Source organism: Pelophylax lessonae (genome assembly GCF_965119305.1).
Source record: "Pelophylax lessonae genome assembly, chromosome: 5".
NCBI classification, from domain to species: domain Eukaryota; kingdom Metazoa; phylum Chordata; class Amphibia; order Anura; family Ranidae; genus Pelophylax; species Pelophylax lessonae.
In genome coordinates, this window is record NC_138772.1 from 55,795,093 (window position 1) to 55,816,714 (window position 21,622).

The window sequence follows — 21,622 nt, forward strand, 5'->3', positions numbered from 1 at the left end:
AGTCCAAGTCGTATGCGCCACACGAGACGTTTAACTGCTAGGCCAACCCCCGTCCAGTGGGGCTTTGTCGCGGCCGACCTAAAGCGGAGCTTGAAACTATGGGATTCATGGAAGGGTGACCTTCCGGACTTGGACAGGGAGGACTGGGAGGATTGCTTTGAAACTGGAACTAAGTTGATGATTTCTGCCAGGGATCATTTGATTGAAATCAAGTTTTTGCAAAGAACCTACTACACCCCTCAGAGATTACATAGAATCTTCCCCCAGAGATCTCCGAACTGCCCGCGCTGCCTCACTATGGTGGGGACTTTCTTGCATATGTTTTGGGACTGCCCTAAGGTGGCACAATTTTGGTTGCAAGTTTTTGATGTTATTAATCACAGGTTGGGAATGGCTCTCCCGGTCTTGCCCGCCCTGGCCCTTTTGGGTATTGTGGGTGACGATCAGAGACCTAGGCCCACGAAACTGCTCATCAATTATTTGCTGTACTATGCTAAGAGAGAGATTATTCTGAAGTGGATTGCCCCTTCTCCCCCTTCGGTGGTCTCCTGGGAACACTCTATAGATGCTGTTTTGCCATTATATAAACTGACTTACCTGCTGAGAAACTGTCCTAAAAAATTAGACAGGGTATGGCAGCCTTGGCTAGCACCTATGGTCTATGGTCCTATGATCTGGTGTTCCCTGGCGAAAGTACAGAGGGAGGGTTAGAAAATGTAATCCTGTGTGATAGTTTTGATTTATGCAGTAATGCTTGCTTGATACTTGCATCTCCTGTTACGCTGTTCTTGTATTGTTTATCTATTGAATGTGACATTCCAATTTTTTCAATAAAGCAACCGTTTGAATCGTAAAGCGGAGCTCGAGGCGTGCTCTCGCTGGCCAGACTGGGGGGAACCCTCTGGATCTAGATTATCCAATCCATCGCCCAGTCCGGCAGTTAATTGCAGATTCTCACAGGAACAAAATAACAAAGATAGGAAAATTTTAAATTTAAAAAGAAAAAAGGAAAGGACCAGAGATCCCAGCAAGGAACTAGGTCCTTACTCCTGACTAGGCAGAAAAAAAACTGAGTGCCTATAGCTGAGAGTTAGAGTATACCCCCCTGGGACTGCCCCATAGGCGTATTTAAGCTTTTTCCTGCCTAGTGTCCTACTCCTGTAGGGGGCAGTATAACCCAATGGTCAAGATGATAAGGAGCTGTGACGGTCAACGAACTAAAGAAAAAAAAAGTTTTGCCTTTAGTTATACTTTATGTATACACAGACATGAGATGATAGTAGCCCAACACAGCCAGTACAGGTTCACTGTAAAGGCTTTAAAAATGTTATTTATTAGTTGTGAATTATCTGTATGAACCCAGAATCAAACTTACTCGTGCAATTTCTTGCTCAATCTTCTCCTGGTAGCGCTCCTCCAGCAACTGAGTGAGGTCCGCATCGCTCTTCTCCTCTGTGATCGGACACAAGGTAGGCTGGAAACCACCATTTACGGTGTCTTGCTTGGCTTTTGTCAGCTGGATGATTTCCTGCCTCAGAGCTGCCTTCTCCGCGCTGAACTTCTCTGTCAGGTCGACTCTCAGCTGATCCAATTCTGCCTTGTGTTGCTTTTTTAAAGCAATAACTTCCTCCACATATTTGGAAAACAAGGCCTGCCTTAGGCTTTGTAGCTCCTGATAAATGGGCCCAATTGGCATCTTTAATGAGGAGTCTCCCATCTGAGCAGTTTCGTCTACCTGTTCAAGAGAGAAAAAAAATATATATATTCATCTACACAGTACCAATGCGCATTTTTGATATTTTGCACTCTGTTCTATTCGCCGGTTTTATTTACATTTCACAGAAGACTTGCAATAACCAACATTAAAATGTGCATTGGCTGGAAGGCACAGGCAGCATTGTGATCTGTAGAGAGACCTCATAGTGGAAGCCTGTAGGCAAAGAGGAGCAATGCTCATACACTGCCAGGTCTTTGAAAAATATACTGCTCAAAAATATAGTACAGTTACGAGAGTATACATTATATAGATCTTGTTCCAGCAATCCAGTACAGATGTTTTACCTCTACTCAAAATAACTCTAGAAGGAGGCATTATATACCTACAGCATTATGGTACTCTACCCTACAGCAATTACACCTGCTCTGCACATCAGCTGTTAAAAAAAAAAAACGCTCTTTACACTGGTGTTGGCCAGCATATGTAAGCTCAGATCTAGAATATCATATTTTAATTTTTCACTGTGCCAAAAATCCATCAGCCAGTAAAGAAATTCTTTAAGGCCTCTTTCACACGGTCCGCCTCCGTAGGCGGATCCGTGTTGCTCAGCGGGGATCGATCCGCAATCCCCGCTGAGCCGGCGGATGACAGCTCCGTCTCAGCTTGCAGTGCGGAGAGGGAGGTGTCTCAGCCCCCGCTGCCCTCTATGGGGGATCGGATGAGAGTGGATCGCCTGTCCGCTCTCATCCGATCCAATCCGATTACTGAACGGATGGAAAAATAGGGTTTCCATCCGTCCAGATTTCACGGACAGGATCGGATACGGATGGCAGCGGGTGTCAGCGGAGGTGTCTCCGCTGACATCCGCTGCCCCATAGAGATGCATAGAGGATCCGATCAGATCCGCCTAAAAAACTGACAGGCGGATCTGATCGGAACGCCCGTGTGAAAGAGCCCTTAGGGTCCTTTCACATGGTCAGTTCAGTTTTTTTATCCGACACGGATGCACTTTTGTAGGGTCCGTTCCGTATGTCAGTTTTTCATCCATCCGTTTGCGGATGAAAAACAGACATAATGAATGTCTATGGGATTGCGGACATTAGCGGATGATATCCGCTAACATCCGTTTTTGCGTCTGTTCCGTTTTTTAAATGGAAGAAAAACGGAATGGACGCAAAAACGGATGTCAGCGGATGCTCATCCGCTGACATCCGCAATCCCATATGTCAGTTTTTATTCCGCAAACAGATGGATGAAAAACTGACACACGGAACGCCCGTGTGAAAGGACCCTTATCCTGTTCTTTTAAACACTACAAAAAAAAAAAAAAGGGTCGGAGTTGACCCATTCTACCTTAAAGGGGACTTGTTGCTTAATAAATCTAATACTAAAACCCAAAAAAATCTAACTTGGGCATGTTTGTTGGCCTTCAAATGTTTAAAGCTAAAATACAGGCAAGCAGCAATATACACATATACACTATATTGTCAAAAGTATTATGACGCCTGCCTTTACACGCACATGAACTTTAACCCCCCCTCTCTGTCACTCTGTCACCCCCCTTTACCCCCCCTTTCACCTCACCCTCTCTGTCACCCCCCCCCCTCTCTGTCACCCCCCTCTCTTTTACCCCCCCCCCCCCTCTGTTACCCCACCCTCTCTCCATCACCCCACCCTCTCTGTCACTCCACCCTCTCTGTAATGGCATCCCAATCTTGGTCCGTAGGGTTCAATATTGAGTTAGCCCCTTTGCAGCTATAACAGCTTCAACTCTTCTGGGAAGGCTGTCCACAAGGTTTAGGAGTGTGTCTATGGGAATGTTTCACCATTCTTCCAGAAGCACATTTGTGAGGTCAGGGACTAATGTTAGATGAGAAGGCCTGGCTCGCAGTCTCCGCTCTAATTCATCTCAAAGGTGTTCTATTGGGTTGAGGTAAGGACTTTGTGCAGGCCATCAAATGCCTCCACCCCATGTCTTTATGGACCTTGCTTTGTGTACTGGTCCAACTCATTTGGTGGAGGGAAGATTATGGTGTGGGGTTGTTTTTCTGTTTCAATTGTTTTTATTGAACATTTGAAAAGTAAAGAATAAACAGTACAAAGCAGAGCAGCGAACAATCCTCACTAAGCTCTGTATCTTTAAAACCACACACACATAATATAAATGCCGGTTCACACTTGTGCGATGCGGGAACGCTGCGAATATGCAGCCTGTTCCCGCATCGCATCCGCACATCTGGCAGTTCATACTGCCATATGCGATACGCAGAGGGTGTCAATTAAAAGTTAACGACACCCCCAGTTGCGATCGCATATCGCAGTGTGATCTGCAAGTACGCACAGAATCCGATCACACAAGTGTGAACCACTGTGCGATCTGATTCTACTGCGGCTCAAAAAAAGCCTCATGTGCATGTTTGGTGCGGATACAGTGTGCGAATTCAGCCATACAAAGTGTATGGCTGAACTCGCATCCGCACATAAGATCGCATGTAATTAGGAGCAGTGCTAATGTAGATGTAGAAGAGTCAGTGCAAAGAGGAGAAACTGACTATGGCCTCCCCTATAATTCCTCACTAAGAGGGAGATCACATATATGAAAATAGCTACTTAACTTATCCCCATAACGTCCTAAGGAATGAATAGAGGCCATCAAAGAGACGGCTTGTCTGGTACACCTGTGATCATAAGTAATATGCTCTGATTGCCGCCTGACACCCGCGATCGTTCCCTACTGAGAGAGAAGAACGGTCAGCTGTTGTAAACATAGCTGACCATTCTTCTCTCTGGAATGATCACAGAGCTCCTGTGATCCTTCTATATAGGATCCCATGTCTCTATGATCATACCACAAGTCACGCCCCCCCCCCCCCCCCACAGTTAGAATCACTCCCCTAGGTCCACATTTAACCCCTTGATCACCCACAGTGTTCACCGCCTTCCCTGCCAGTGTCATTATTACAGTAACAGTGCATATTTTTAGCACTGATTACTGTAGTAATGTCACTGGTTCCCCCCAAAAGTGTCAAAAATGTCAGTTAGGGGTCTGATCTGTCCGCCGCAATGTCGCAGTCCCACTAAAAATCGCAGATCGCCGCCATTACTAGTAAAAAAAAAAAAATTACATAAATAGTTAGTAGACGCGATAACTTTTGCACAAACCAATCAAAATACGCTTATTGCGCTTTTCTTTTTTCTTTACCAAAAATATGTAGCAGAAAACGAATTGGCCTAAAATATTAAAAAATTTTGATTTTTCATTTTTTTTTTTTGAGAATGTTATATAGCGGAAAGTGAAAAATATTTTGTTTTTTTTTTCAGAATTGTGGCACTTTTTTGTTTATAGCGCAAAAAATAAAAAATCTCACAGGTGATCAAATACCTCCAAAAGAAAGCTCTATTTGTGGGGAAAAAAAGGACATCGATTTTATTTGTGTACAGCTACGCACGACCGCGCAATGGTCCGTTAAATTATCGCAGTGCCGAATCGCAAAATATGGCCTGGTCATTAAGGTGGAAAATCTTCCGGTCCAGAAGTGGTTAAATTGCATGTGCGTATAAAGGCAGGCGTTCCAATACTTTTGACAATATAGTGTACCATTATTATTGCTATAATAGTTTAAAAGTCAATGCTTGCAACCTGGTGAATTCCCAGCAAACCACCAAAAGTAATACAAAGGAAGAAAGCTCTTTATTTCATTATGCTGTCATTTTTTTATGAGCAATAAAGAGCTCTCTATGCTGGAACCCTCTCTTTATTTATAAATATGCGTTTGAGATAAATGCCTGAGTGCATAAATCCGCAAAGAAATATCCATAAAAATCCAAAACAGGTATAGAGATACACTTGCAGGTCAGCGATAACACCAACTTTACCCTGCAGAAGATTTTTTGACCATTTTTTTCAAAACAACACTGCCTTAGTTTAATGGACAATTGCATGGTCATGCAACACTGTAAATAAATTTAATTTATGTCATTTTTTCCCCCATAAATAGAGCTTTCGTTTGGTGGTATTTGATCACCATTGGGTTTATTTTTTGCGCTACAAATAAAAAAAAGAAAGATTTTGCACAAAAAAAATAAAAAAATAAAACACATCCAATAAAAAAAAGAAAAAAAAATCTAATTTCTTTATAAATTTGGGCCTATATGTATTCTGCTACATATTGTTGATAAAAAAAATCCCAATAAGCATATAATGATTGGCTTGCACAAAACTTAGAGCATCTACAAACTCTAGTATATACAGTTTAATGTAATTTATTTCTTATTTTTTTTACTAGTAATAGTGGCGATGAGCGACATAGTGGGACTGCGATATTGCAGCAGACAATCGGACACTAACACTTTGTGGTAATCAATGACACTAATACAGTGATCAGTGCTAAAAAATATGCACTGTCACTGTACTAAAAACACTGGCTGGGAAAGGGGTTAAACATCTAGGGCGATCAATAGGTTAAATGTGTGCCTAAACAGTGTTTATGTGTAGGTGGCTGGATTTTATTCATGCTGACTGGAAGCATGAATGCAGTTGTTTATATATGCAGAGCTCCGTCCTATGTCTCTCCTTGCCGATCAGTGGGTGTCGGCAGACATCCATTGGCCGGCACCCGCTAATCATCTTCTGCTGTAATTAATCACAGCAGAAGCAGCACACAAGTGATTCTGATACGTGATTCTGCACAGAACGGCTGCCCTGTAGCAGTAAATCTGCTATAGGGCAGTCGTGAACTGGATACGCTATTGCTTTGATTCATTCCTGGTGCAAGACCCGTTAGTGCCCCTTAACCGGTTTTGGGTATATATATATATATATATATAATGTGTGTACAAATGTTTTTATTTTGTCCATTCAGTCAGATTCATACAGCTATGCCACACCGTTACAAAGCACAATCCAGGAGACCTGATTTTTCTCTGCTGCAGTTCAGTAACCCTTACAGGTCCTGCCCCACCCCCCTGTCCAGTCTGTGATCGTTTCAAACTCTTTTCATAATCGAATGCATGTTTGCGAGTTTCTGAAATTTTTCATCTTCGTTTCCTTTCCTCAATAAAAGTCATGGCACCTGTACACCCAGGGGGTCTGTTGCGGTGCATTCATGATGGTTGTGTTAAGGGTTGTGTTAAGAAAGTGCATTTAATTTGAAGGGCTGCCATTGAACTAAAAACCATACAAGCACCATTTTTCTGCCGCAGCGATATACAGCACAGTGTATTGTATGACAGGGCGTGGTGTGCTGCAAAGCATGTATGTTGGAGGTGCATTGCCTAAGTGGGTTGGGGTGCTGTTGAATTGAATACAACAATTTTCTAATGTGTGTATATAGTGGGTTTGGTAACATGTGCATTACTGTAGCTGATAGGTGTGAATGGGTTCGTCAAAGTTTTCTTTGTGCAGGTGTAGTAAAAACCCAGGAAAACCCATTTTTACAGAGCCAGAAAATGGGAGAAAATCCAAAATGTTAAAAGAGTTGTCCCTAGAGCAGGATTAGCCAACCAATAAGGACAAATGCTCCAAATACAACTGTCTAAGATGGGAATTCTGCTCACTTTGGTGAGCTTTCTTCTATTTTTTCAGTTGAGTCTACAAGAGGGAAAGTGAAGGGAGATCTCTCTAGCGGAATACAGAAGGCAAAATATAAACTAACAAGGAGTTAATTATTCCCTACTCTATACAAAACTAAAACCATTTTGCTATACATAAGCTTATTTCTTTGATGTTTTTTGACGGACACGGCTCCTCGGGGTTCTTGACCATTGGGTTATACTGCCCCCTACAGGAGTACGGCACTAGAAAAAGAACTTGACTACACCTATGGGCAGCCCCAGGAGGTATACCCTTACTCCCTGCTATACGTACTCAGTTTTGTTACAAGCAGTGTCAGAAGTATTACAACCCCATAAAGGGGTGGGTGCTGTGTCCACCAATGAACAACAGAGACATTAATTTTACAGTAAGTCAAAAACACCATTTTCTCTTTCGTTCATTGACGGACACAGCTCCTCAGGATTCTTGACCATTGGGATGTCCCAAAGCAGTTTCAAACATGAGGGGTTGGAACAGCAAAAAATTCCCAAGGCTAAACATTAGCCAACCAGGTAACAGGAGCTCAACAAAAAACAACTGGAGCCCACCTCAATATTACTCCCCCAAAGAGGAAACAGACCCTCTAAACAGCAGCCTGCAAACCTTCCGGCCAAAGGACGCATCCGCAGATGCCATCACATCCACTTTCTTGAATTCTGTGAAAGTGTGCACCGCCGCCTTGCAAACCTGCGTCACTGACGCTTGATGGCGGAAGGCCCAGGAAGCACTAAGCGCCCAAGTAGAGTGCGCCGTGACAGGGAAATGAGGACCTGACCCTTGATCCAATAGGCCTGAGTTACCTTCTGTCTGATCCATCTTGAAATGTTCGCAGAAGATGTGGACAGTCCTGTTTTAGGCCCATCCGTGAGCACAAATAGTAAGTCTGACTTCCGAAAAGACTCCCTAGCTGCCAGGTACACCCGAATCGCCCGAACCACATCCAGGGCATGCAACGCAATTTCCTTAGTATGTTTAGGCCTGGGACACAGGGAAAGCAACACAATGTCTTCATTCAAACAGAAATCGGAGACTACTTTAGGAAGGAATGACAGACAGGGCAAAGAACCACCTGATCTTTGTGGACCACCAAGTAAGGGATGTGACAAGAGAATACCGCCAATTCAAGCAGCCTGTGAACAGAGGTGATAGTCCCTAAAAAGGCCACCTTCTAGCACAGCGTAAGCAGGGGAATCTCCCAAATATTTGCAAAGAGAGGCTTCTGGAGGACTGAAAGCACCAAGTTCAGATCCCAAGAAGGTAAAGGAGACCGCACTGGTGGAGTCAAATGTCGAACCCCTTGAAGAAAGGTATGCACCAGGGAGTGCGTGGCCAGGGGCCGTAGAAAGAATACCGCCAAGGCTGACACCTAGCCCTTGATGGTACTCAAGGCCAATTTCTGCTCAACCCCCCCATTGAAGGAAGATCAAGCACTGAGCCACCAAGAAAACGAGGATGAACAATAAATGACTCACACCACGAAATGTTTGCTCCCACATACGATGGCAGATCTTCCTAGAGGTAGACTACCTAGCCTTCAGCAGGGTCGGAAACACCTACCCAGGCAAACCTCTATCCCTCAGCACCTGGCTTTCAACAGCCAGGCTGTGCAAAGCAGGATGAAGAATTGACCCTTGGGACAGCAGATCCTCTCCGAAAGGCAGCATCCAAGGACAGTTGGCAACCCATCGCATCAGGTTGGCGAACCAAGACCGACGAGGCCAGTCCGGGGCCACTAGAATGACCGAAATCCTTTCAGTCTAGATCCTGTGTAAAAGCCGTGCTAGAAGCTTGAGAGGAGGAAAAGCATCCCTGCTCCCCAGGCCCAATAGCCTAACAGAGGAGCCCAAGGGCCCCCCAAGCGCAAACAACCTCGAGGGTGGAGGGCGCCCACTAGATGCACAGGCAATGGGGACCAGGGCATGTGGTAAAACCAGCCCACAACCCCACTGTGGTAGGGGTGGAGGAGGGGTTGAAAGGTGAACCCGGAGGGACCGACCACCCCAGGGAGTACCCGCACCCCACCTAACGTCAAGGAAGAAGGGAAGGGGCCATCTACTTACTGGTCCAGCGTGCGAACGAGTAAAACACTCACAGGACCAGGGATCCCAGCAGGAAACTAGGTCCTTACTCCTGACTAGGCAGAAAGAAAGTATGTACCTATAGCAGAGAGAGGGGGGGAGTATACCTCCTGGGACTGCCCATAGGCATAGTCAAGTTCTTTTTTTCTGCCTAGTGTCCTACTCCTGTAGGGGGCAGTATAACCCAACGGTCAATAATTCTGAGGAGCTGTGTCCATCAATGAATGAAAGAGAAATCTCATTTGCACCTGCAGTTTAAATCAACTACATACATTATCCCCTGTTATCCATTTTTTGTTCCCCCCCCCCCCCCCACCGGCCCCTCTGAGGAGCTGTGCCCATTAATGAACGAAAGAGAAATCTAATTTGCACCTGCAGTTTAAATAAACTACATACATTATTGGTGCATCAAAACAAAAGGTGTTTAAAGTCTTAGAGTTCCTTTTCTTTCTAAAGCAGCCACAGCCCGAGCAGAAGAGCCTGTCCATTGCCAGAACCTTGCTTTGAGCATGAAATTATTGATGTCTCTGCAGAGGGTCCGACATGGCAACTGGGTGAGATCAATAGCACTAGAATCAGTAAAGCTCATGTTCTCCTTTGATTAGGAAGCTCTGATTCAGCTGTGTGCGTGTCGGACCTCTTGAAAGAGATCACTGCTTCCCCACAGGGAGCAAGGGTCCCACTTTTTAGCATGCTGGCAGGAGACAGGCTTTTCTACTCATTCTGAAAAAACACTGACTTTGCTCACCTTATGTTTTGATGCACCTGGAATGTGATTAGCTTATTTCAAGTTTCAAATAAAATTGTAATGGAAGTTTGAAAAAAGAAAGTTGCTGGAGTTACACGAGGATAACTACATCCACAGGGAGGAAAAGTTTTATCACCCTGTGCTTCTTCTATGTAGCTTTACAAAATAGAAAAAAGTGTGAGCAGTTCTCTATGGTCAGGATGGAATCCTATGTATGGCACAACAAAGCATATGTTTCCAAGGTGAGATTAGATAAAACAATACATATAATATGAAAAATGGCCAAACAAAATCGTTACATAATAAATGTTAATCACCTACCACCAGTGTATGTGCCCTGTGCTTTACCACAGATCAGGTGAACAGCATGACTGCTCCAGATAAAACTTCAGGCTTCAAAATTCAGGAATAAAATAAGAGCCTTATAGACAGAGGAGGTTTAGAGTCACAGCAGTGCGAGCGTCTGCTTTCTGCATCCACTGCTAGGTGTGTTACCAACCAACATAGTACTGGGGTGTGTGCATAGATGGCGCTATACAAACAAAGATTAATGCCCTGCACTCCATGTCTTATTATATGCATTGTTTACCTTCAGTATTTCAGCAAATGAAGCATAAACACTCTGGAATACAGCCTCTTCTTGTAACTCAAGCTCAGCTTCAGGCTCATTTGCACACAGATCCCTAAAAGAAACAAAGTACAATGTCATTTTATTTATTACAAGCTTTCATTTAGCTATGACAATCTACGCAGTGCTGTACATAGTAAACATTTACATCTGTCCCTGCCCTCAAGCATCTTACAATCTAAAATCCCAACTTCACATACTAAGGTCAATTTATACCTACAAGCAGGAATGAATCAATGCACACCTGCGTTCATTTCCATATAAATAATCTACCCAAATAAATATGCCCAGCAACTGCTTATCTGTGTGTTTCCAATACCAACAAACTGTACAAAAAGGAAAAGCATTTAGCAGGGCTCAAATGCCCATGAAATAGTGTGATCTGTACAATAAAAACTGCGCAAACAAGAAATATGCTGGAAAAAAGTGTAAATAAGCATATGCAAATTTACACTGATAAAGAACAAATGGTGCAAACTTTTGTTGTTTTCCATGTTTAATACCCCAATTATTAAACTCAAATCCAAAGAAAGTCCAAACTTCTGTGCAAAACAGCGCATAAAGGTGCAAAATTAACTTTTATCCTGTGTTCCAAACCCACATCGTGCCCACTAAGCCCAGGTTCACACTGAGGCTGGTTTAAAATCACACAAGTTCAGCTGAAATCGCACCGATTTCAAATCGGCATTTTCAGTCTGACTTTGGGGACGATTTCAGTCCGACTTTGGGGGCGATTTCCTGCACAGATGTCTAATGAAATCCCCACCTGAAGTCGCTAAAATTAGTGCAGAAAGTACTTTTGGGAATCGGTGAGGCGTCCCACCGATTTGGACAGTGCCATTGCCGGTAACTGGCTCTGATTTGACATGCAATTTGATATGTCAAATCGCATGTCAAAATGGACTAATGTGAACGTGAGCTAAAGGTTCATCACATAAAACCGCTTTATTTACCCACTTCAGCTCCAGAAGGTTTACCCCCCCCCCCGCACCTTCATCAACAGGTAATTTTTTTGTAATATGGCACTGCGTTAACAATTGCGCAGTCGTGCAACACTGTATCCTAAAAATAGATGTCCTTTTTTCCCCACAAATAGAGCTTTCTTTTATTTGAGGTATTTGATCACCTCTGTGTTTATTTTTAGAATTTTTTTTTTTTTCGGTATTAACAAGAAAAAAAATAAATATATATATATATATTTTTTTTACTTTCTGCTATAAAACACACCCAATAAAAAAAAAAAAAAAAAATGTAATTTCTTCATCAATTTAGGCCAATATGTATGTGGTTGGTAAAAAAAAAAAAAATCCCAATAAGCGTATAAGAATTTGTTTGCGCAAAAGTTACAGTCAGTATCTACTAACTATGGGATATTTTTATGTTGTTATTTATTTATTTTATACTAGTAATGGTGGTCATCAGCCACTAGGTGGACAAATCGGACACTAAGGCTGGCCATACATGTTCAATTTACCACAAACCACATAATATGAGATCAAAGGTAAACAACACTTTCACTTGAAACCAATTAGGGCAGGCCTTTGTACTACATAGTTGAAGGCAAATTTTGAAAAAATTGTACAGAACATTTTAAGAAAATTGTATAATGTATGTCCACCAGCCTTAGTGACTCTTTTTGGGAACCAGTGACACCAATACAGTGATCAGTGCTAAAAAAATATGCACTGTCACTGTACTAATGACACTGGCAGGGAAGGGGTTAACAAATTGGGGGTGATGAGATGGTTAAATGTGTCCCTATTTGCAGAGCAGGGGGGAGATACTTTATTACTGTTTTTTAAACAGTATAGCCACTCTTTTTTACAAAGCTTTACCTGCCAAAGGGGCCAGCCTGGAGTGATCTGGCAGAACTTAATTTTCTGACTAAAGATTCACTTTGAAGTGATTGTAAAGGTACATTAAAAAAAAAAAAAAAAATAGTAACATACATGTCTATACTTACCTGCTCTGTGCAATGGAATTGCACAAAGTAGCCACAAACCTCCACGGGTCCCCCCCGCCGAAGCTTCTGGCCCCTCCTCTCTGTTCAGTGCCCCCATGGAAAGCCGCTTCCCATGGGGGCATTCGTGCGTGCTCGCTCCCGAGCCACGCTGCTGCGTCTACTGACACAAACAGCAGGACTCGGCCTCGCCCCTCTGCTCCCTTGCCACTGGCTTTGATTGACAGCACTGGGAGCCAATGGCTCCGGGTGCCCCAGCAAAACATGGAAGTGAGGGGAGAGAAGTGCTATAGGCATGCACGGTGCTGGATCGAATGAGGGCTCAGGCAAGTATGGGGGGGGGGGGCAAGGAGGAATGTTGACACCTAAACATTTTGACACCTAAACATTTTTTACCTTCAGGCAAGGAATGCATTAAGGTAAAAATGTTTAGGCTTTACAGCCACTTTAAAGTGTCCTAAAAGTGTCCTTAAAGTGTGGAGCAGGTCTAGGTGAAGAAAGGATTATATGCCCTATTAACAGAAAGGTCCACTTGCTCTGGTGAGTGATTTACTCTAAAGGGCATGAGCACTAATGTGGGATTGGAGCACGGGATAAAAGTTCATTTTGCTCTTTAGGCCCCTTTTCACACTTATGCGACACGATTTTGCCGCAATTCTGCGACGCGACTTTGCTGCGATTTTGAGCAATGGCTCAGGGCTATATACCTCAAAACGCATTAAAATCGTGCCAAAGTAGTGCAGGAACTACTTTGAAGTTGGTGCGACTTCAAAACACACTGATATGAATGGGGCTCATTGAAAATAATGGAAAACGACTTGTCATGCAATTTTGCGGTCCAAAATCACGGGACAAGTCGCACTAGTGTGAAAGGGGCCTTATGCACTATTTTGCATAGAGTTTTGGACTTGCTATTAATTTGTTTACTAATTTAGGAATTGGGACAGATGTAATTCGGTACATTATTGGGGGTTGAAAGTGGAAAGTACCAGAAGTTTGCACCATTTTCACTTTCTGAGTGTAAATTTGCAGATGTTTATTTGCACTGTTTTCCAGCAAATTTATTTGTTTACACTGTTTGTATTGTATTTCTAGGGCATTTGTGTGCTGCTAAATATTTCTCCTTTTTTTTTTTTTTTTTAAGGCAAAGTTCACACTATTGCAGGTGCAGGAATTGCAGCGAATTCCTGCACACGAAATCACCTGCAGTCAAAACGTGCTGCTCTTTAAAATCGCCCGGGGCTGCCATTCATTCTTAAAGGCACCCCCAGCAATCTAAAAATGTGTTTGCAGTTGCGAGAACTGCAGAGAAATCGAATGCAGCAAAAGCACCAAACGATTTTCTGGCCGTTAAGTCTTTAAAATGCTGCAGGAACCTTTTTTCCTGAGTGAAACATGGCACAGCATCCTAATCAAATGAATACGCTGCCGTACTCGCACAAATACAAGTCCCAAACCCAAAAGGGTGTAAACCTAGCCTTAAAGGAGTTGTAAACGCAGAAGGGTTTCTATCCCAATACATTCTATGCATTAAGATAAAAAGCCTTCTGTGTGCAACAGCCCCTCTCAGCCCCCTAATACTTACCTAAGGTCCCTCTCTGTCCAGCGATATCCACGAGTGGCTCAGCCGTCCGAGATTCTCTCCTCTGATTGGCTGAGACACAGCAGTGGTGCCATTGGCTGTCGCTGCTGTCAAAATCAGCTAGCCAATCAGGGAAGAGAGGGGTGGGGCTGTGTCAGGGCTCCCTGTCTGAATGGAAACAGTGAGCTGTGACTCAGTTTGGGTGCCCCCATAGTAAGCCGCTTGCTGTGGGGGCATTGAACAGGAGGGAGGGGCCAGGATGACAGAAGAGGGACCCAAGAAGAGTAGGATCGGTGCTACTCTGTGCAAAACCAACTGCACAGAGGAGGTAAGTATAACAGGTCTGTTATTTTTATTAGGAAAAAAACGAGACTTTACAACCACTTTAACCTAAAAGCATGTCTTTGAAGTGTGGGAGGAAACCCACTCAAGCATAAGTAGAACATGCAAACTCCAATCAGATAGTGTCTTAGCCAGGATTCGAACTGAACCAGTGCTGCAAGGTAGGACTAACCACCAAGCCACTGTGCTGTCACAATATATCAACAAGAATGTGTTCCTGTACTATAAAATATACAGTTGGAGATATCGCTTACAATGAAGGTATATACTTGTGCTGTTACTAGTCTGAACGGTGTGGCAGATTTTGTCCCTCCGCTGTATGGTCGTTCTGCAAATCCACTTTAAGGATTTGCAGTCTCTTATTCATTACCCAGAAGCTGCAGAGCTTCTCTGAAACCCAAAGATAATGCAGAGATTCTTATAGCTTGGGAACGGGTATAGAAGGCGTAATTATCAAGCCCACAGTCTCTCTGTTGATACTCTAACACCCTCCTCATTTTACTGCCTAGGCCGCTAAAATCAGCAATGCCACCTGAATGCAGTCAGCACAGCACCGCTTAATAGTGACCTAGGCAGTAAAATGAGGAGAGTGTTATAGCCTCACTAGAGAGACTCTAGGCTTGATGAGTAAGCACAAAGGGATGGGATGTGGTAAAGGACACCAGCAATCCTGATTAGACAGCATAAAGCTGTAAAAAAAAAAAAAAAGTAAATGGTATGACACTTGCCACCCAGAGAGGTACAACATGATGAACATAATATGGTTTTGGCACATGTAGAGTTAAAGTATCTAAATCCATAACAAAATGTAATTTATTGCAGCTTACCAGAGCTTAGGGCTGATGAACACAGGTGCTCTGGCCACTACAGCCTAAAATCCCAACAGTTTCAGGCATCCAGGAGACAAAGGTGCAGCGTACAGCTGTCTGCCAGCAACATGTCAAAATGTATGACAGGCTGATACGCATGCTGGCTGAACACAGAATGTACGCTGTCAGCAGTGCCGGATTAAGACTTTGGGGGGCCCAGGGCACTTCAAGTTCGGGGTCCCCTCAACATAGAAATTAAATCATTTGGCAAACAAAAAAGCGAACTGAAATGAATGGTAAACCGCATTTGCTCTAGAAAAATATAAGTTAGGCTTGTCAATTTTATTTTAATACACATTACACAGGTAACTGGGAAGTCATACATTACAGTAAGGCTTAACTGTGAATTTTCGCCGCCCCCCCCAGACGCAAGCCTAAACAAGGCCCCCCCCCCTAAGCTGCAATAGGCAGCAGAGGGGGGTGTCTAAATGCCGTGGCTGTGATGTTTTGCGACTGCGGCTATGTAGACCCAACAACATTTTTGAGTAAAGTTTTTGTTCCCTGCAGGTCATCGAACCTGGGTGAAATCAGAATGCCAAGTTCAACCCCCAAGGCATTCCACAATGCAATGCAAGTTCCTTGCCTGCCAGCAGAAAGGTGGCTTCATTGCATTGTGGGATACTGAGGCTATGCCCTTAGCTCTCATTGGAAGCCTAAAATGAAGTTAGATTAGTCAGTGAGCTTGGGTTATGGGTTACTGAAAAACTAAGAGACATTGTAGTGACATCATAGAGCTCATTCATACTGGTGGAACAAAAAGCTGTAAACACTGCGTTTAGACACCTACTTTCTGCATGAGCGAAAGGTTTTTGCTGAGAGCTAGTTCACACAGGCAGAAAAAACTGTTTAGCTGCGTTTATATGCATATTTTTTGCATGAAAGAAAGATCCTGCATAAAATATGCACCTAAAGTACTCCCATTTATAAGTGTTTATGTGCATTTATGCCTATCTGTGCATAAAATCTGCAGATTTACATGTAAAAATCTGCAGCTGCGTCTTACTTTTTGTTGTTTGTGACTAAACCCCAGTTCACCTTTTCTTATGTAGACGCAACTCTTTGATTATAATAGTGCTGCATTTAGATACATACAAAACTATCTGCTGTACGCATCTGTGTGAGTGGGTCATTTTACTTGCTCTTAGAGATACATTGCTTTCAACCTTTTTTAAAAAAAACTCATAGGCGTTCTTTAACTTACTAAAAGTAAAAAAAAAAAAAATAAATAAAAAACAGACAAACGTTTTTTTAACAAATCATTTGCATCATCAGTCTACCTGGGTGGAAGAGGGCTGACACTGACGTCCTGGAGCCTCTCTTGCAGATGAATTATCTCTTTGGAGAAACAATCTTCATTTTCCTTCAGCTGCTGATGGAAATAAGAACGCAGGTGCTCGATTTCTCCAGAGTGCTTCTCTTCCAGCTGTGCTCTCTGCAGGCTGAACTCTGCTTTAAGCTTCTCGGCCAACTCTGATGGTGGGAGGTTCAGCTCTTCCTGGACGTCTGAACAAAACATACAAAAATGACAGGTTTACTGTGTAAGCCAGCCTTTCCCAACCTTTTCAATACAGAGGAACCCTTGAAATAATTCTCAGGTCTCAGGGAACCCCTAAAAATGACTATATTTAAAACTCATGATACATTAGTGTGATGGTCAGTGGGATTGCTCCTTACACTTGTGGACATTGGGAAGAATTACCTTCCTCCAGATAGCTGAAAAGATCAATGGTGTCAGGGGGAATGTAGCGGAGAAGTAGTTTAATCTACAGGGTCTCCGCTGATAGACAGGAAAACGGGTAATAATCCAAATAGGCAGGTACAGCATGCAACAATCCAGGTAGCATTATACCATCCTGCCCTCCCAAGAACTAGACGACACATAGGCTGGGAGTCAAAACTAGAATGCCTTGTTTATTGAAAACACAAGAGACCTACACTCTGCCAAAACCCCTCCCTCTTCGAGCCATTCCACACAAACACACATCCCATAATATGCTTACAAGGCAGACAGGAACAATAGGACAATGGAATGCAGGTATTCACAATAACAAACTCCACCCACTGGCATGGGTCTATGAAACACTTCTACCATTTTCTAGCCATCTGCAATACATCCCCACACGTCTCCTGAGGGACACTGCTCAGAAATACGATAGTCCCAAGTGAAAGAGTGCTCACTCTCTCAACACAAACCACACTATAAACACTTGGTTCTTAACGGCATACACATGCAATAACCATAATGCATACACGAAGGACAATATACAGTGGCTGTGTTTGCCACAGGGAATTTATCTGAGAGGCAGAAATTGCTCATTGCTCAAGGAACCCCTACCAACCTCTGGAGGATCCCTAGGGTTCCACGGAACCCTGGTTGAGAACCACTGGTGTAAGCATATCCTTCAAGGACTCCTGACCGCTGTGTAAAGAGTAAAGGCAACTATAGACTTTACAGAACCCTTAGACAGCAACAACGTCATGTGGCCATTTTGGTTTAGGATTTGGACAAAGTCCATTAGAACGATTGGATCAACAAATATCTCTTGATATGTTAAAGCAGAACTCCAGGTAAAATATCACAATAGCCCAAAAATGGGCAATACTCACCTTCAATACAGAGCTGCCATGCTCAGCTCAATGCTTTAGTGGTTAGTGCTCATATCTATAAACACTGAGAGCATGAGTTCAAATCCCAAGTGTGCAATACAGAGCTGTCCTCCTTTCCCTTAAAGAATTTCCTTCTGCTACCAGATGTCCCCAGTCCTCCAGGTGAATAACAGCCAATGCTATTCAACCTATTTTCTCACTGTACTACTGCACTAAATGGTGGTGGCACATCATTAGGTGTGCACTGTTCTGTGCAACAGTTAGAGGAAGGACCTATGATGTCATCAGACCAGCCAGAAGACCCATTGAGAAATCTATTAGTTGTATCTTTTTGATATGGAGGATGCACTTTCAAAGAAATTATAGAGGTCCTTTCACTGACTCATTTATTTCTAATTAATGCTTTTCTCTCAGGAGCTATCTGTAATGATCCCAAAGTGTTTAAGTCTAAACACTGTTGACTTTCCCATCTGCTGGAAAATGGTCAATCTGTACAAAAAAAATAAAATCATTCTGGGCTCAACTATGATGAATAATTGTTTGCAATATCAAGGCACCAAACACTGTTGACTTTCCCATGTGCTGGTAAATCTGTACAAAAAAAAAAAATAAAATCACTCTGGGCTCAACTATGATGAATAATTGTTTGCAATATCCAAGCACCAAGCTTACAAAAAAAAATCTCCTGCCCAAACTTTTGGTTTTTAATTTTGGCAAGAATAAGTGACTGGAGTTAAAATCTGTCAGATTTTATCTGTTGTCTGTGTCACTGCTGGAAAGATTTAAGCCTGGTACATACATACAATTCAGCAGGAATCAGCCAACCGCAACCATGGACTTTAGTAGGTCCAGATTTCCTTTACCATATGCGATTCTTTTTTTCTTTTTATTTGCACGTTTATGGGAATGTATGGCTTGGCATCACCGCAATGTTATCCAGTATTGTGATTTATACCTTTCTCTTGTAAAATACTTTTCAATAAAAATTATTGGCATCTAAATTACTTTGCTTTTAACATTTGATTTTGAAATCAATGGACTTTCCAGAACGAAAACCACATACACAGAAATTTGATCGGGAAAAATTATCCCATCACCACAGTTGATTTGCTCCCCACTAATGATGAGAAATTGATTGAGCTTTCTCAAAATGGAAAACGCTGAACAAAAATCTACTAGCGTATGGTCAGCTTTAGAAAGGATTTCTGCTCACTTCCTGTTGTCCTAAAGATATAAAGTGAGGAGAGGAAAAGTCCCTCCACTGGAGCATAGACAGCATTTGATTAAAAAAATATGAATGTACCTAGGAAATGCTGCCTCCACGGACGGTTACCCTCATAAGAGGTTTAGCATTTGGGGATATCACTACCATGCTACTCCTTGGTAATTGGCCACTTAATCATATGTAATACAGGCATACCCCGTTTTAAGTACACTCACTTTACGTACACTCGCGAGTACGGACACAGCCTGGTTAGCTTGGCATGGCACTACTCCCGGTTTTTAACATTGGCGTCTATGGAAAATCTTGCTCAGCTTGACATGGCACTGCTCCCAAACCATAAATGACAGAGATACCAAACTTAGGGAGCACCGAGAGGGGACCCAGAACTACAACATATCATATCCAACATATCTGCCAGCTTGCCTAGGTAATCTACCATGTCATAGTCCTGGATCCCCTTAACATGCTCCCCAAGCTTGGTGTCCTTGTCACTTATGGTTTGGGAGCAGTGCCATGTCAAGCTGACCAAGATTTCCTATGGAGCTAGTGTATTTACATGCATTGATTGTAAGCTCCTTGAGGGCAGGGACTGATGTGAATGTGCAATGTATATGTAAAGCGCTGCATAAATTGACAGCGCTATATAAGAACCTGAAATAATAATAATAATTGAGAAATGAAAAAAAGGTATTGCTTCACTTTAAGTACATTTTCGTTTTACATACATGCTCTGGTCCCATTGTGTACTTAAAAGTGGGGTATGCCTGTATATAGTATTTAGCCTGGGACCCACACCATATATTTTTTCCAATTTTGACCATGTTATCTCATAATGTCCTAGAAGGACCTAAAAGCTGCAATGCCACGATGCAAATGCCTAAGCCACCATATTGTCCATTTTAACACCTGCTGCTTGGAAAACATTGCAATGCATATCAATTCTAAGAGTTATGTATTTACCTGATTGACTTGGAGCTGAATCCTGGGAAATAATCACAATCTGCTTCACCTGAGGGATGTCAGACTGCTCTTTATTCACTGGGAGATCTGCTGTCTGAAATAAGCCGGAGATAAAACATACACAGATAAAAGACTGTACATCAACATTACAGGTTTTATTTCACACGCTTCATTATCTTTTCCAACAGGAAGTCTAGCTTATAAAAGAAAACTCGTCAAGGACTGTGTCAATAGAATTTGAATTTCTCCTTCCTTTTACTACAGTAAATAATTAATAAGAGCAAGGGACAACAGGCAACTTTGCATATGAACCTTCATTATCCTCATATTTTAAAATGATCCTGTAATTGCAGTACAGAGGATGTGTATAGTCAAATATTTACTGAGAACACAGCCTATCGGTTTTAAGGTCATCACTTTCAGTGAGTTTAAAGTGATATTAAAGTCTCATTTTTTTTTTCTTTAAAAATAACAAACATGTAATACTTACCTGCTCTGTGCAGTGGTTTTACACAGAGCAGCCTGCATCCTCCTCTTCTCGGGTCTCTTGCTAGCACTCTTGGCTTCTCCCTCCTGCCGAGTTCCCCCAAAGCAAGCAGCTTGCTATGGGGGCACCCGAGCTGAGTCACTGCTGTATGTGTCCATATAGACACGGAGTCACAGTTAGGCCCCGCCCCTCTTTCTTCTCATTGGCTCACAGACTTTGATTGACAGCAGTGGGAGCTAATGGCGCTCGCTGCTGTGTCTAGGACAATCAGGAGGGAAAGTCCCGGGCATCTGAGGTTATCATGCAACATCACTGGATCTAGATGGGGCTCAGATAAGTATTAGGGGGACTGAGGAGGGTTGATGCACACAAGGTTTTTCATCTTAATGCATAGAATTCTGCCTTTTCAATCACTTTAAGGCTAAACTCAAAGCAAGCAGCTAAATACACAAATAAAATAAATGTACGGGAGTTTTTTTTGTCTATTCAGTTCCAAGATATCCACAGCTTTGCCACAGAGCACAGTCCTGTAGGGCAGATCAAGAGACCTGATTTTTGTCTCCTGCAGTTAAGTAACACTACAAGTCTTGTTCCCATCACTAAGCGTGCCCAAACAAAGCATAAAAAATATTTTACCCCATGTAAAACCACATGCAAAAATTAAGGTGCAAAGTACATCATTTTGTACTAGCATGTAAACCTGTTACTTTGTCTAGTCCAGGTAAAGCAAAGTTAAGATATACCTTTATCCACAAAACCTAAAACTTTTGTATATAAACCCATCTCTAAACTTAACCTAGACCTGCAACATGAACTTACACCATAT

At 42.7% G+C, this 21,622-nt stretch overlaps 1 protein-coding gene across 1 annotated transcript in view; it reads right to left on the bottom strand.

Annotated features, from left to right (window-relative positions):
• AKAP9 (A-kinase anchoring protein 9) overlaps positions 1-21,622 on the bottom strand; it is a gene marked incomplete at its 5' end in the record, with an annotated part of 407,878 nt that overhangs the window by 245,639 nt on the left and 140,617 nt on the right. Inside the window, 4 exon segments of the mRNA XM_082257825.1 lie at positions 1,376-1,735; positions 10,726-10,819; positions 16,795-17,020; positions 20,310-20,403. Of these exon segments, the coding sequence (XP_082113951.1) occupies positions 1,376-1,735; positions 10,726-10,819; positions 16,795-17,020; positions 20,310-20,403 (774 nt within the window).